The sequence below is a fragment of the Culicoides brevitarsis genome, chromosome 3 (assembly GCF_036172545.1).
Source record: "Culicoides brevitarsis isolate CSIRO-B50_1 chromosome 3, AGI_CSIRO_Cbre_v1, whole genome shotgun sequence".
Taxonomy (NCBI): Eukaryota; Metazoa; Arthropoda; class Insecta; order Diptera; family Ceratopogonidae; genus Culicoides; species Culicoides brevitarsis.
This window is the reverse complement of record NC_087087.1, coordinates 16,089,587-16,102,536: the sequence shown is the minus strand read 5'-3', so window position 1 is coordinate 16,102,536 and position 12,950 is coordinate 16,089,587. Positions and strand designations below refer to the sequence as shown.

At 27.5% G+C, this 12,950-nt stretch overlaps 2 protein-coding genes across 2 annotated transcripts; both read left to right on the top strand.

Annotated features, from left to right (window-relative positions):
* The first annotated feature begins 7,074 nt into the window (after window positions 1-7,074).
* Window positions 7,075-8,168, top strand: LOC134835243 (uncharacterized). Its single transcript, XM_063850114.1, has 4 exons — window positions 7,075-7,141; window positions 7,345-7,374; window positions 7,486-7,561; window positions 7,619-8,168. Exons 1-4 carry the CDS (start codon window positions 7,075-7,077, stop codon window positions 8,166-8,168), a joined length of 723 nt encoding a protein of 240 aa, XP_063706184.1.
* Window positions 8,169-9,003: 835 nt separating this feature from the next.
* LOC134835242 (odorant receptor Or2-like) lies at window positions 9,004-12,817 on the top strand. Its single transcript, XM_063850113.1, has 5 exons — window positions 9,004-9,138; window positions 10,165-10,338; window positions 10,515-10,909; window positions 10,972-11,071; window positions 12,509-12,817. Exons 1-5 carry the CDS (start codon window positions 9,004-9,006, stop codon window positions 12,815-12,817), a joined length of 1,113 nt encoding a protein of 370 aa, XP_063706183.1.
* The last annotated feature ends 133 nt before the right edge of the window (window positions 12,818-12,950 follow it).

Sequence of the window (12,950 nt, the reverse complement as noted above, 5' to 3'; positions counted from 1 at the left end):
TCATTTTTGTTAATATTTGATAGATTTTCGACGAAAAAAAATTGGTTCAAAGGTTGATTTTTTTTCAAGTCAATTTTCGACCTAAAATTAAAAAAATATTCATTCTAAAGTTGAATTTTATTCATTTTAGGTCAAAATTTGATGAAAAAAAAAAATTAGCATTTGGATCAAGAAAAAAAAACCGATCAAAAGAAACAGCGATGATCAAATGGCGGAGATGGCGCTGGCGTCCTTGGAAAAATCGGTGATCGGAATGGAAAAAACCGGTGTTCGGAAACGAACATTCCCGTCACTCGCCTCATTCGCTGTCATTAATGTCATTTTGAATCGTTCGTTCGGCCGTCGTTGTTTTTATACCTGAAATCGTAGCTGAAATACACAAAATTTTAATTAAAAAAAGTCAGAAAAATTTCTACTTACAACATCAAAGTGAAATGGGACAAGGAGAACTACAGAGTCGTCGTGAATACGGACGAGGATTTGATGCTCTTCAAGGTTCACAATAAAATTTGACGCTTTTGAGCTCTGCTCGCCCGAGTTGTAGCAAAAATTGACGCTGGCACGCGAAAAATTCAAGAAAACCCAACTGGAGGCGGTTTTGACGCATCAAGAACGTTCGAGCAGTTTGGGGCATTATGTCGGTTGGGCGCTTCAAAAAGGCGACGTTTGGGCGAAATTTGACGATGATATCGTGTCGCAAGTGACTTTCGAGGAATATTTGCGGTTGTCGGGCGGAGGCGATTGGCATTGTGCGTATATCTTGATTTACGGACCCAAACCCCTGGAAATGCCCGCTGACGTGGAGGAAGTTGAACCAATGGCGACGGAATAAAAAATGCATGAAGAAAAAAAATTGGAAATTTAATTTTAGCTCTAAATAAATTAAAAAATCAAGAAAATGAAAAAATTATTTTCATTATTTTCTTAACTAAAAAAAGTGGCAATTTAATATAAAAATTTATTTTTTTTTTTAAATTTTATTGAGTTTTTTTTAAAGAAATATTTTTTTTTAATAATTTTCCAAAAATTGTTTTGCAATTATTTAATTTCAATCAAAAAATTACAAAATTCAAAAAAAAATTAATATATGTAATTTATTAAAGAATTATTGGAAAAAAATTTATATATTTTTAATATTTTGCCTTAGATGAGTTTTGGTACATTTTTTAAAGATAAAACAAATCAGTTTTATCCAAACGAGTTTTTTAAATTTTTTTTTTTAAATTTTAGACTAAGAGTAAAATATTTTATTTTAATTTATAAATTAGGTAATAAATTATTTATTATTTATTTGACATTTTTTACTGCATGAAAATATTTTTTTAGTACTTCAATAAATACCTATTTATGTTTTTTTGGAAAGCTCATAAGAGCACAAAGTTTTATAAAAATATAAAATACATATTTGCATTCCTTTTCATAATCATTTGAGCGATTTGTTTTAACTTTATGATGGTGTATGATTCTTGTTAAAAATTTATTTCAATGTCAAATTTCAATTAAGACCATTAAAATTATTATTTAAATAAGGCCAAAAATTTATTTATTTGAAATTTCTTATTTAATTTATTTATCATTAAAAATTAAATATATTTTTACTTGTACTTTCTGGTTTTTTTTTTACTATTTTGTATTTTTTCAACTCTTTACAATTCTCTTGGAATATTTAACATTCAAAAAACCCTTTAAAACTTTTTTTATTCTTCAAAAACAAAATTTAAAATAAAAATAAAATTAATTAATTAACGAATTGAAAAAAAAAAATTTAAAATTACTTTGTAAAAAAAATTTTTCTATTTCTAAATTTTTTTTTTTGCAAAAGAAAAAAAAACTCAAAATATAAATTGAATTAAAAATATAATTTTGTGTTAAATAATTTTTATTATTCATTTTATAAATCAATTAAAAAAAAGTTGTGAAGAAATTAAAATTTTAATGTTGATTTTTCTTTCCAAAAATATTTTTTATGAGTAGAATGTTTTATTTTTTGTAATTTTTTAAATTCCAATGACTTTAGAATGAATATTTATTTAATTCATTGCTTCTTGAAATATTTTTCACAAAGTTAAAAATAATTTAAAATACGCTCGATGCATTTTCAATCCACAATTATTAAAAAAAATGAAAAAAAATTATTTTTATCCTATTAGTTCATGACTCTGCACTTCCTTACATTTCAATAGAAAAAAAAATGTTTTTCCTCAGAAAATTAATTCTATTGAAATCTAAAAATTGAATAAATGTTATAATAATAATCTATTATTAGTTTTGTGGTTTTTTGCATTCATTCGTACAAAAGTGCATATATTTGCTTTTCTTCCAGTTCCTTTCATACAAAAACCACGTTCCAATTCAATTTGCATAATATTCATGCTTCCTTGCTTGTTGCACGAGGAAAATTCATAAAAAAAGTGAATTGCAATCTTATAATTGAATTAAAAGATTATAAAAAGGTAGAACGGTTTTTTTTCATGCAACTTCTATTCAAATAATTTAATTGACGACGTCACATTCAGGAATTGTAGAAAAACACGAGGAAATGAATTTTCCTTCGAATTTCGTTTCTCTCGAGAAAAGTAGAATAAAAATGCAACGATAAAAACTTTTCTTGTATTTTTTTTAAGTGAATAAATAGTCACGTAAACAACAAAAATTATGTAAATTCACGTTTATTAACTTTGAACAATTTTTCAACTTTTTAACGCATTTTTTTAATTTTTTAGCTCCAAATTTGTGTCTGTCTTTTATTTAATTTATTAATTTCCATTAAAATGCGTTCACGTGACAAAAATTTGAGAAAAAAAATTAAATCGACTTTTTTTCACAAAAACGTGAAAAGAGAATCTCTCACATGAGAACCGCTTTTACTTTCATTATTATAATAATTATGATAATATGCCGCTTTTTTGTGTTTATCCACAGCGATATCATATATTCTTCTCAATATATTCGCGTTTCGTTGTTTATTGTATGTTTCCATATTTGAGTCAAGTTTATACAATAATAAACAATGTCATGGTCATTCATATAAACTTTTTTCTCTCTTTCTTTCTTTCTTTTTTTTTTTGGAACGTAATGTTTACTCGATATCATAATTTACGAATAATCAGTGAAAGCGTCCATGAAACATTTTTTGGTCGAATATTTGAGAAAAAAATTGTAAGAAATTGAAACTTATTTACAAATAATTAATTTTTATTGGAAAATTATCATATTTTTAATAAAAATTTAATTTAAATTTTATAATTAAAATTTTTTTATTTACCTACTTATTATTTAATTTATATTTTTTTTCATCGAATTTTAATTTTTAAATAATTTTTAATTTTTTATTTTAATTTGTTAATTTTTATTTATATTATTTATTTTTAATTGAATTTTATTTTATTTAATTAATTTTTTTAATTTAATTTATTATATTAAAAATTAAAATTTTTTTTTGCTTTGAAAAATTTTTATTAAATTCCAATTTAATTAATATTTATTATTTTTTTTCATTTATTTTTTTTAAATTTTTAAGTTTTATTATTAATATCTTTTTTTATTGTTAGATTTTTAATTTTTTTTCATTATTTAGATTTATTAATGATTTATTATTTTTTTTTAAATTTTTTTATTAAATTTTATTTTTTTTTTTTTAATTATATTAATTAATTTTTCCATTTAATTTTTTTTTGTAATTTTTTTTATTTTTTTATTTATTTTTCTAATTTAATAAATTAAAAATAAAACTATTTTTTGCTTCAAATTTTTTTTATTAAATTAAATTCCAATTTAATTAAGTTTATTTATTTATTTTTTAAAATAAATTTTTTTTCATTTTATTTTTTAATTTAATTTAATTTTTTTATTAATTTTATTTTAATTTTATTTTTATTTTATTTTAATTTTAATTAATAATAAATATTTATAAATCCTTTTTATTGTCTGAATAGTTCGTTAAACTTTAAGGATTTCCAAAAACTTTCAATATTGTTCAATCAATTTGTCATCTTTTGTTTCCAAAATCAACCTGACTTTCACATAGTTTTTCGAAATTCGAGTGAATTCGACGTAAAAAAATATATTTTTTATATGTGTGATTATAATTATGTAAATTTCCATCCAATTAGTCTGCCTCATTAAAGCAAGTTGTCGCGACAATAAAACCCGCAAAGAGTGGTGGCGTCTCCCCCGTTTACCGTAAATGTAAAAACAATGCATAATTTCATATGTTTCTGGGTTAATGTAAAGTTATTATTTATGTTTCATTAGTGGGTTAATAATAATTAAAAACAGCATAATTCGATAAATAATTTATCGAAAAACGTAACTAAGGTGGCTGTGAAAGGGTTTTTTAGTTACAACATCGCGCAACATTACATGATTTTTTACGGTAAATCACGAAACAATTTAAAATAAATCAAACCAGACAAAATCCATGGAAAATTGATAATGATACCTTTTATGTTTTCGAGCGAATGGAAATTTTTTCACACATGTAAATAATTTAAATGTGTACGTAAAAACATGTAAAATTTTGTTGAAGAGAAAAAAAAGGAAGAAAATCAACTCACATCAGTAATTTATTATGAAGACTTATTTGCTAACATTTTTTTGCTTCTTTTGTTTCAGAGATTTTAAGCTTAAAAGATGACTATTATACATGACGAAATGAAAGAGATTTTCAACCGGAAATATTTTAGTCTGGAGCTAATGTTTGACAATATTGACATAGACAAAATTCGAGTGAATGAACAAGAAAATTATCATAAAATTTAGATGGTAAGTACATGAGCGCATTTTTGAATTTCTAATTTTTTTTTTAAAACTTAAGTGAAAAATATTAAATTTGTTTAACTTTATAAAAGTTAATTTAATTTTTAATTTTTTTTTGTGTGATTTTTTAGGTTGATTAGAATATTATGAGTTCGGCCTTTTGAAATGAAATTGTAAGACCCACAGATAGTAATACCATCCTGCTGAGACTTTCGTGATAGAGTAAGTATTTACCATGTCTAAATAAGCTGAACTGAACAACAAATCAATGTTTATAAATATTCTATCTGATTCAATAGATGTCATGCAAGCCGCTTAAAAATTTAACAACTAAGGTGCTTCAAAATGTCAAGGTGATTGGTCATATGGATGTTATCGAAGCTTCCAATGTACTGTTATGGTAATAGCAGCTTGTGTTGAAGAGTCAAATAATATCTCCAAGAAGTTGGACAAAATATATTCTTGATGAAATGTTTAATGTAGAAGTTAAATTGTGCATTAATAGCTAATACAAAATAGGCCCTTCTAAGTGACAGTGAGAAGACATATAGAAAAGAGATGGGGATGAATTTTTACGTGTATGACCGCACGAGCGATACTCGCACACTCTCTTAACACAGAATCCTTCCTAATGTGCTTTAAAAATTCTGCGATTGAAGAAACAACGTGAAATTTTTGTACTCTGACGGTGGAATCAACTTCTATTTCGCTCAGCTACTTAGAAATATTAAAATCAAAAAGTAATTTGTATCAAAGATGGAGCTGCAATTTAAAAAGTATTTCAATCAAACTTTTCGAAGATTTTATGAAGAAGCAAATTAAATTAATAAAAACTGTTTGATAATGATGATACAAATGGTTAAAGATTCTATTCTATGAACTAAAAAAGTCATTTGAACTTTGAAGAAACCAAGTCTTAACTAAATAAATAACATAATATTTTTACGAAAATGTCCAACAAAAATTCTGAGACAAACAAATGGATTGTAATTAATGAATATATGATTTTTAATTAAAATTTTTCGTAAAACCAAACAAATTATATCAAACTGCTTGATTTTCATCCAAATTAAAATGTGCTAAAATTATATTACTTATGATGTAACCCAAGAAACGATTATTTTAAAGCTATGTTATAATATTCAGGTCAAAGTGTCTACCATAAATGACCGTTTTTGTATCGTACAAAGCTAAAAAAGGCACATATTTGTTTGTGCTCAAGCGTTATGATTTCCCTTGACATTACATTATAAAATATACTTACTATACTTTAAGACTATATCAAACGGACAGACATCCATTCAAGCGTCAGATTTTTTTTTCCATATGAAACACATCCAAAATTCAAACGACCAAATCATGCAACGAAAAAATGCTTGCTTGACTTTCCTGAAAATCATTAAAGCTGAATAAAAAGATGTAAAGACTCGACACACAAAAAGGTTTTTTTTTTTGATGTAAAGATTCTCGGATTATTTTGCATATCAAATGAAAATGAACACAACAAAGATTACATTTGAATTTACATTGCATAAAAAAGAGAGATAAAGAACAAAAAATCTATCTCTGTTCATTCACATACACATGCTTTCCGGCAATATTTTCGCATCATATGCTCGATTCAATTTAAAACAATATTTTATCAGCTCTTTTAACGAGAGAGAAAGAGAAAAACTGAAAAATGAAGCGAGTTTTCCATATCAAATGCTTTTGTGAAAATATATGCAAAAATGATAGATTAAAAATATGAATCTCTTGCGACTTTTTTTTAAACATTTTTTTTTTTGTTATTTTGTTTACGATGTGAAACTCGAAAATTTCAAAAGTAATAAATTAATTCTGATGTAAATGTGATGTAAAGTGATTAACGTAGTTTTATGCAAATCTTCTCCCAAAAACCTTTAAATTGAACCGGTAGTGAAAAAATACATATATCGAAATTTCTTTTCGACGTTCATCTAATATTCATCCGACGATAAATATGTCGTCACTGCAGTGTCAGACAAACTTTTATAGTATTTTTATTAATAAACGCCGTCATTTATTCAAAAATTATTCAAAATTTGAGCCATCGCGCACGGATGTTGTTTAGAAAACGAAAGAAAAAAAAAATATCAACGAAAAAAAAGAAAGAAAGCTCAAAACACAACGAAAGTGAATTTATGAATAGATTTATCAGCTAAATATCACTGGAACCTATAAAAAGATATCAATTTGATTTTTTGAAGCAGTTTGAGTTTTAGTTTTGAGCGCAGAGGACATCGCTCATTGGAATAGTGACAAAAAATAATTTTAACAAAAAATTTGGATTACGCGATGAAATTCTTAGTTTTGACAGTGTGCTGCATCGCAGCTGTTGCTGCTAGACCAGAGCCACCATCAGGTTAGAAAGTGTTTCATATTATTTATTAATGAAAAAAAAAGAAGATGAAAAAAGTTCAAAGAACGCACAAGTGACACGAGGAATTTCAATGAAGATTTATTAAATATTGAATTTAGTCAAGTGTGAAGGGAATTTCTTTCGTTACCGGGAAAAATTGTTAAAGGCGAAGAGTGATTCTAACGAAATTCTTTGTCAATTTTTAGCTTATGGTCCCCCAAGAACAAATCCAGGAGGCTTTGGCGCCACTGGAAACGGAGGCGGTTTCCAACCATCTCAACCAATTACTGTCTTGGTTACGCCCCAGCAACAACAACAATTGCAACAACATCACAATCACAACCAAGGACCTTCCTCGTCATATGGACCCCCCTCACATCATCAACAACATGGCGGCGGTCACCAAACACAAGTCGTTCAAAAGTGAGTTTCCCGCCTTTTTTTCCAAGCGGTTTTCGTGCTAAACGATTTTCTTTTTAGACACATCTACGTCCATGTCCCTCCCCCAGATACTGAGGAAGAATACCATCCTGCCCCCGCCCCCGTTGTTCCCCAAAAGCACTACAAAATCATCTTCATTAAGGCTCCCTCATCGGGCGGCGGTCAACAATTCTCGCCTGCCTTGCCACCTCCAGTCGAAGAAAAGACCCTTGTCTACGTTTTGGTCAAGAAACCCGAAGCCCAAGAAAATGTCGATGCCCCAGTTGTCCCTCATACCCCAAGCAAACCCGAAGTTTACTTCATCAAGTACCGTGCCAAGAAGAACGAAGCTCCATCAGGTGCTTATGGTGCCCCCGCCCATGGCGCTTCCCACGGAGGAGCTGACTTCAATCAAGCTGCTGCTGCTGCCGCTGCCCAAGTTTTGGTACAACAACATCACGGAGGAAATGACTTCCACGGATCCCATGGACCCGTTGATTTGGGTACTATTGCTGCTGGCGCTAGCGCTGCCGAAGGTTTGTTGCATGGACATGTCGATCCTCGTCACAATGGAGGACTCCCTGATGGCCCATACCACAAGAAAAAGTAAAGTGATCGATAAATGCGAAGGCTGTTAATCTACTTGCACATACAGAAACACAAATAATTGCACATAAAACACAAACATTTAATGCACAATAGAGACACTCGATCATAGATGTAGTGTACGAACTAGTCCAAGTTAATTTTTAAACAAAATAGCTTTTATTTATTTGCTTATTTAGAAATAAATAAATAATTAGAAATGTATCGTTTTATTTTTTTTTCTTGTCATCTTTTTTAATGATACTTGATTAATTTATTATTTTTGCTATTACGTCTCCAGTTAACGTAGTTTTTATATACAATGTAGTTCAAAATGTGTATTGGGGCTAAAAATTTAAATTTACGCTGTTTAAAAATGTCAAAATATGCACTGGGTCAGACTTACGAAATGTGTATTAGGGCAATAAATACACTTTGTGCTCAAATTTGAAATATGCACTGGGACCAAAATTTTAAATGTGCACTGGGTAAAAATTTAAAATACACACTGGGGCGAAATCAAAAACTGTTTAATGGGGCGAATTCATAATTTTAATAACTTTTTCTCTGTTTAGTATATCGACTATGGTTCCAATATAACGAATTTACATTTGTACTTTGCTAAATAGGAGTCGCTACGTATTGGAAAATGAAAAATTAAATATGTTTCCCAAGAAGATATAAATACTGAGTAGCTGGAAAAAATATTTGTAGTTTTTTAAAGCTTTTCATTGTGAATTAACAAAAAAAAAAAAATGAAAAGTTCAAAAGTGATTAAAAAAGCTAAATCTTTTTTTGATTTGGGATATAGCAAAGAATTTCTTATTAAATATCCGTTTCTTAAAAATCGTGACTTAAAAATGTGCTTGTGGCAATTAAACCTGGTTGGAATTTTTAGGGAAAAATCTTTTAATCCACAAGTTGTCGTGTTGGTTGTTACTACGATTGTTCTCATAATTCAAATGAGTGCGGAATTGGTGAAAATTGATAGGCTGGTAAGTTTTTAGTCCTTTAAAAATCAGATTTCGACTTACTTTAAAATAAAAATAAATAAATAAATAAAATTGAATCGTTGAATTTAAAAAATGTATTTTTAATAATTTGAATCTTATTAAATTTTAATTTTTATTTTATTTTTCAATATTTTCAATTTTTATTTAATTTAAAATTTGAGTAATATAAAAATGCTATCTCAATAATTTTATAAATATTTTAGTAATTTTAAACTCCTGATTTTTTTATATACCGTAATTGAAATAATGCTAAGAGAATTTTAAAAACTCTTCTCTTAACGAAAATTGAAGTCAAAATCCGTTCTCTTAACTTTTTTGGTTCAAATTCTAATTTTTGAAAATTTTTAACTAAAAATTTCGAAATTTTAACTAATTTTGTATTTTTATATATTTTTATTTTAAACTTATCAATTTTGTGTCAAAAACATTTAAAAATACAATTAAAAATTCTTGAAAAAAAAATATTCAAAAATTTAAGAGAAATTGTGTTCTTAATTTTCAAAATAAGTCTTCTCTTAATTTATCTACATTTTTTCGTTTCATTCGAATTTTAACGGTTTTGTTTCTCTTAGCATTCCCTACGGTATTAAGTTTTTCTTTTTAATATTCAATAATTAAATTTTTTTTTTTAAATTCGTGTTCGGTTTAATTTTTTTAAATTTTAACTTACTTTTTCTGTTTCTTTTCTACTTTTGAGATAGTTTTAGTTTCTAAGATTTTTTTTTTGTAATTTAAGAAATTAAAATAAAAATTAGAAAAATCACTAATTATAATTATTTTTTTTTTAATTAAATCAAAATTAATTAAATCAAAATTAAATAAAAAAAAATTAATCTAACTATAATTAAATTTTTATTTTTTTAATTATAAATTTTTAAATTTTTAAATAAATTTAAATGAATCATTTAAAAAAAATTAAAAATAATTGAATATGATCAAATTTTTTTTTAAGTAAATATAGTGATTTTTATTAATCGAAAATAATGATTTTTTTAAAATTTATTTCAGATCTTTGCTATTGCACTTTCTGCCCTCACTATGATATCAACATGCCTTGTTAAAATGTTGTTCGTTATAATCAATCGCAAACGTTTCTTTGATTTTTTGCAACACTATCACGAGCTACAGGTTGTTTTGTTGAAAAATGGTGTTGGAGACGCCAAGAATGTCCTTGAAAAAAATGTAAGTTTTTTCTAATAAAAAATTAAAAGTCATGAATTTTTTCTGTATTTTTTTCCATCAAATGTATCAAGTTCAAATTTAATGATCGGAAAACATCATGTGATGTTAAAAAATGCATCGAAATCGTAAAAAATCCATTATGAAAAAAAAATGACAGACAGAATTATTTTTTCCAGCATTTCATCGGAAATCGAATCTCCAAACTAAACCTTCTGATTTGCTGGATTGCCGGAACAATTTTAATGCTAATCGGCTATTATTCCTTTGGCATCTTATATTTCACGTGGTGTCCCTGTGATGATACGCAAGGCATTGGATACTGGGCGAATCTCATTTTCCAGATTTCCATGACGTTCGAAATGCTGATAATTTATTGTCCGTACGTCAATTTGTCGATTTTGTTCTTTTTGATGGCAGCCAGTTTGTTCGATGTGTCAGCAAATGTGTTTCGCGACACATTTCTCACGATTGACGCGTCGTCCGTGGCTCAAATTGTGGAAGGTAGTGTCGATGACAAACGCATTAACGAGGAATTTCGCTTGTTTGTCGATTATCATCACAATAGTATTGCGTGAGTTTTGCGTAAAATATTTTTTTTTTATTTTAAAATTTAAATTTTTTTTTTAAAAGCAGTTTTGTAGGGAAAATCACTAATTTATTGGCCATTGGAACGGGATCTGATGCTATGACGTGTATTGTTCAAGCTGTTGCGATCGCATTGTCAACGTTCATGGTGAGTTTTTAACGATTTGACGCGAAATTATTTAATTGACCCAATACACATTCTGAAAATTTGCCACAATACTAATTTTAAATTTATGACCTAATGCACATTTAAAATTTTTCACCCGATGCACAATGAAAAGTTTCTACCTACTGCACATTTTAAATTTTTGACCTGATGCACATTTTAAAATTTTTGGCCTAATGCACATTTTAAAATTTTTGACCTAATGCAAAATTTAAATTTTTTGACCTGATGCACATTTTAAAATTTTTGACCTAATGCACAATTTAAATTTTTTGACCTAATGCACATTTTAAAATTTTTGGCCCAATGCACATTTTAAAATTTTTGACCTAATGCACATTTTACAATTTTTGACCTAATGCAGAATTTAAATTTTTTGACCTGATGCACATTTTAAATTTTTGACCCAATACACATTTAAAAATTTTTACCCACTGCACATTTTAAATTTTTCACCCGATGCACATTTAAAAGTTTTTACCTACTGCACATTTTAAATTTTTCACCCGATGCACATTTAAAAGTTTTTACCTACTGCACATTTTAAATTTTTCACCCGATGCACATTTAAAAATTTTTGGCCTAATGCACATTTTAAAATTTTTGACCTAATGCAAAATTTAAATTTTTTGACCTGATGCACATTTTAAAATTTTTGACCTAATGCACAATTTAAATTTTTTGATTTAATGCACATTTTAAAATTTTTGGCCCAATGCACATTTTAAAATTTTTTAATGCACCTACAATTTTTGACCTAATGCAGAATTTAAATTTTTTGACCTGATGCACATTTTAAATTTTTGACCCAATACACATTTAAAAATTTTTACCCACTGCACATTTTAAATTTTTCACCCGATGCACATTTAAAAGTTTTTACCTACTGCACATTTTAAATTTTTGACCTGATGCACATTTTAAAATTTTTGGCCTAATGCACATTTTAAAATTTTTGACCTAATGCAAAATTTAAATTTTTTGACCTGATGCACATTTTAAAATTTTTGACCTAATGCACAATTTAAATTTTTTGATTTAATGCACATTTTAAAATTTTTGGCCCAATGCACATTTTAAAATTTTTGACCTAATGCACATTCTACAATTTTTGACCTAATGCAGAATTTAAATTTTTTGACCTGATGCACATTTTAAATTTTTGACCCAATACACATTTAAAAATTTTTACCCACTGCACATTTTAAATTTTTCACCCGATGCACATTTAAAAGTTTTTACCTACTGCACATTTTAAATTTTTCACCCGATGCACATTTAAAAATTTTTACCTACTGCACATTTTAAATCTTTTGACCCAATGCACATTTGTGATTTTCGACCCACTGCACATTCTGAAAATTTGTCCTAATGCACATTTGAAAAAAAAAACAAAAATTAATCACTTTTTTTTTGTAGGAAGGTGCTGGAAAAGTTCAATATCTCTTCAATTTCGACTTGGCTGTTTGCATTTTTCAACGTTTCATCTTCGATTTCCTCTCGGAGCGCATCAACGAAAGCAATTCCCGTCTTTGTGACTTGATGTACAGCGTCCCATGGTATCGTTTCTCACCAAAATTGCGTCGCAAGCTCCTCCTGATGCTGCGCCAATGTCAAAAAGAGCAATATGTCCTAACGGCAAATTACTTTCCCTTCAGTTTGCGGAACTTTTCCTTCATTTTCAACAAAATCTACTCATTTTATACCGTTTTACGGGACATGTTGTAAAAACGCGTGTCCATTCAATAACGTTTTTCATTGATAATTGTGCAATTTTCACTCACACGGCACTCAGCATAGTCATTTTCACGTAGAGATTTCCACAAAAACCATGTGTTGCTTCGTAAACAATCGCACTGCG

Coding starts and splice junctions, on each gene's coding strand:
- LOC134835243 (XM_063850114.1), top strand. CDS start 7,075: ATGAAATTCTTAGTTTTGACAGTGTGCTGCATCGCAGCTGTTGCTGCT. Junction 7,142..7,344: donor TAGACCAGAGCCACCATCAG/GTTAGAAAGTGT, acceptor GTCAATTTTTAG/CTTATGGTCCCCCAAGAACA. Junction 7,375..7,485: donor CCCAAGAACAAATCCAGGAG/GCTTTGGCGCCA, acceptor ATCACAACCAAG/GACCTTCCTCGTCATATGGA.
- LOC134835242 (XM_063850113.1), top strand. CDS start 9,004: ATGTGCTTGTGGCAATTAAACCTGGTTGGAATTTTTAGGGAAAAATCT. Junction 10,910..10,971: donor TATCATCACAATAGTATTGC/GTGAGTTTTGCG, acceptor TTTTAAAAGCAG/TTTTGTAGGGAAAATCACTA. Junction 11,072..12,508: donor TCGCATTGTCAACGTTCATG/GTGAGTTTTTAA, acceptor TTTTTTTTGTAG/GAAGGTGCTGGAAAAGTTCA.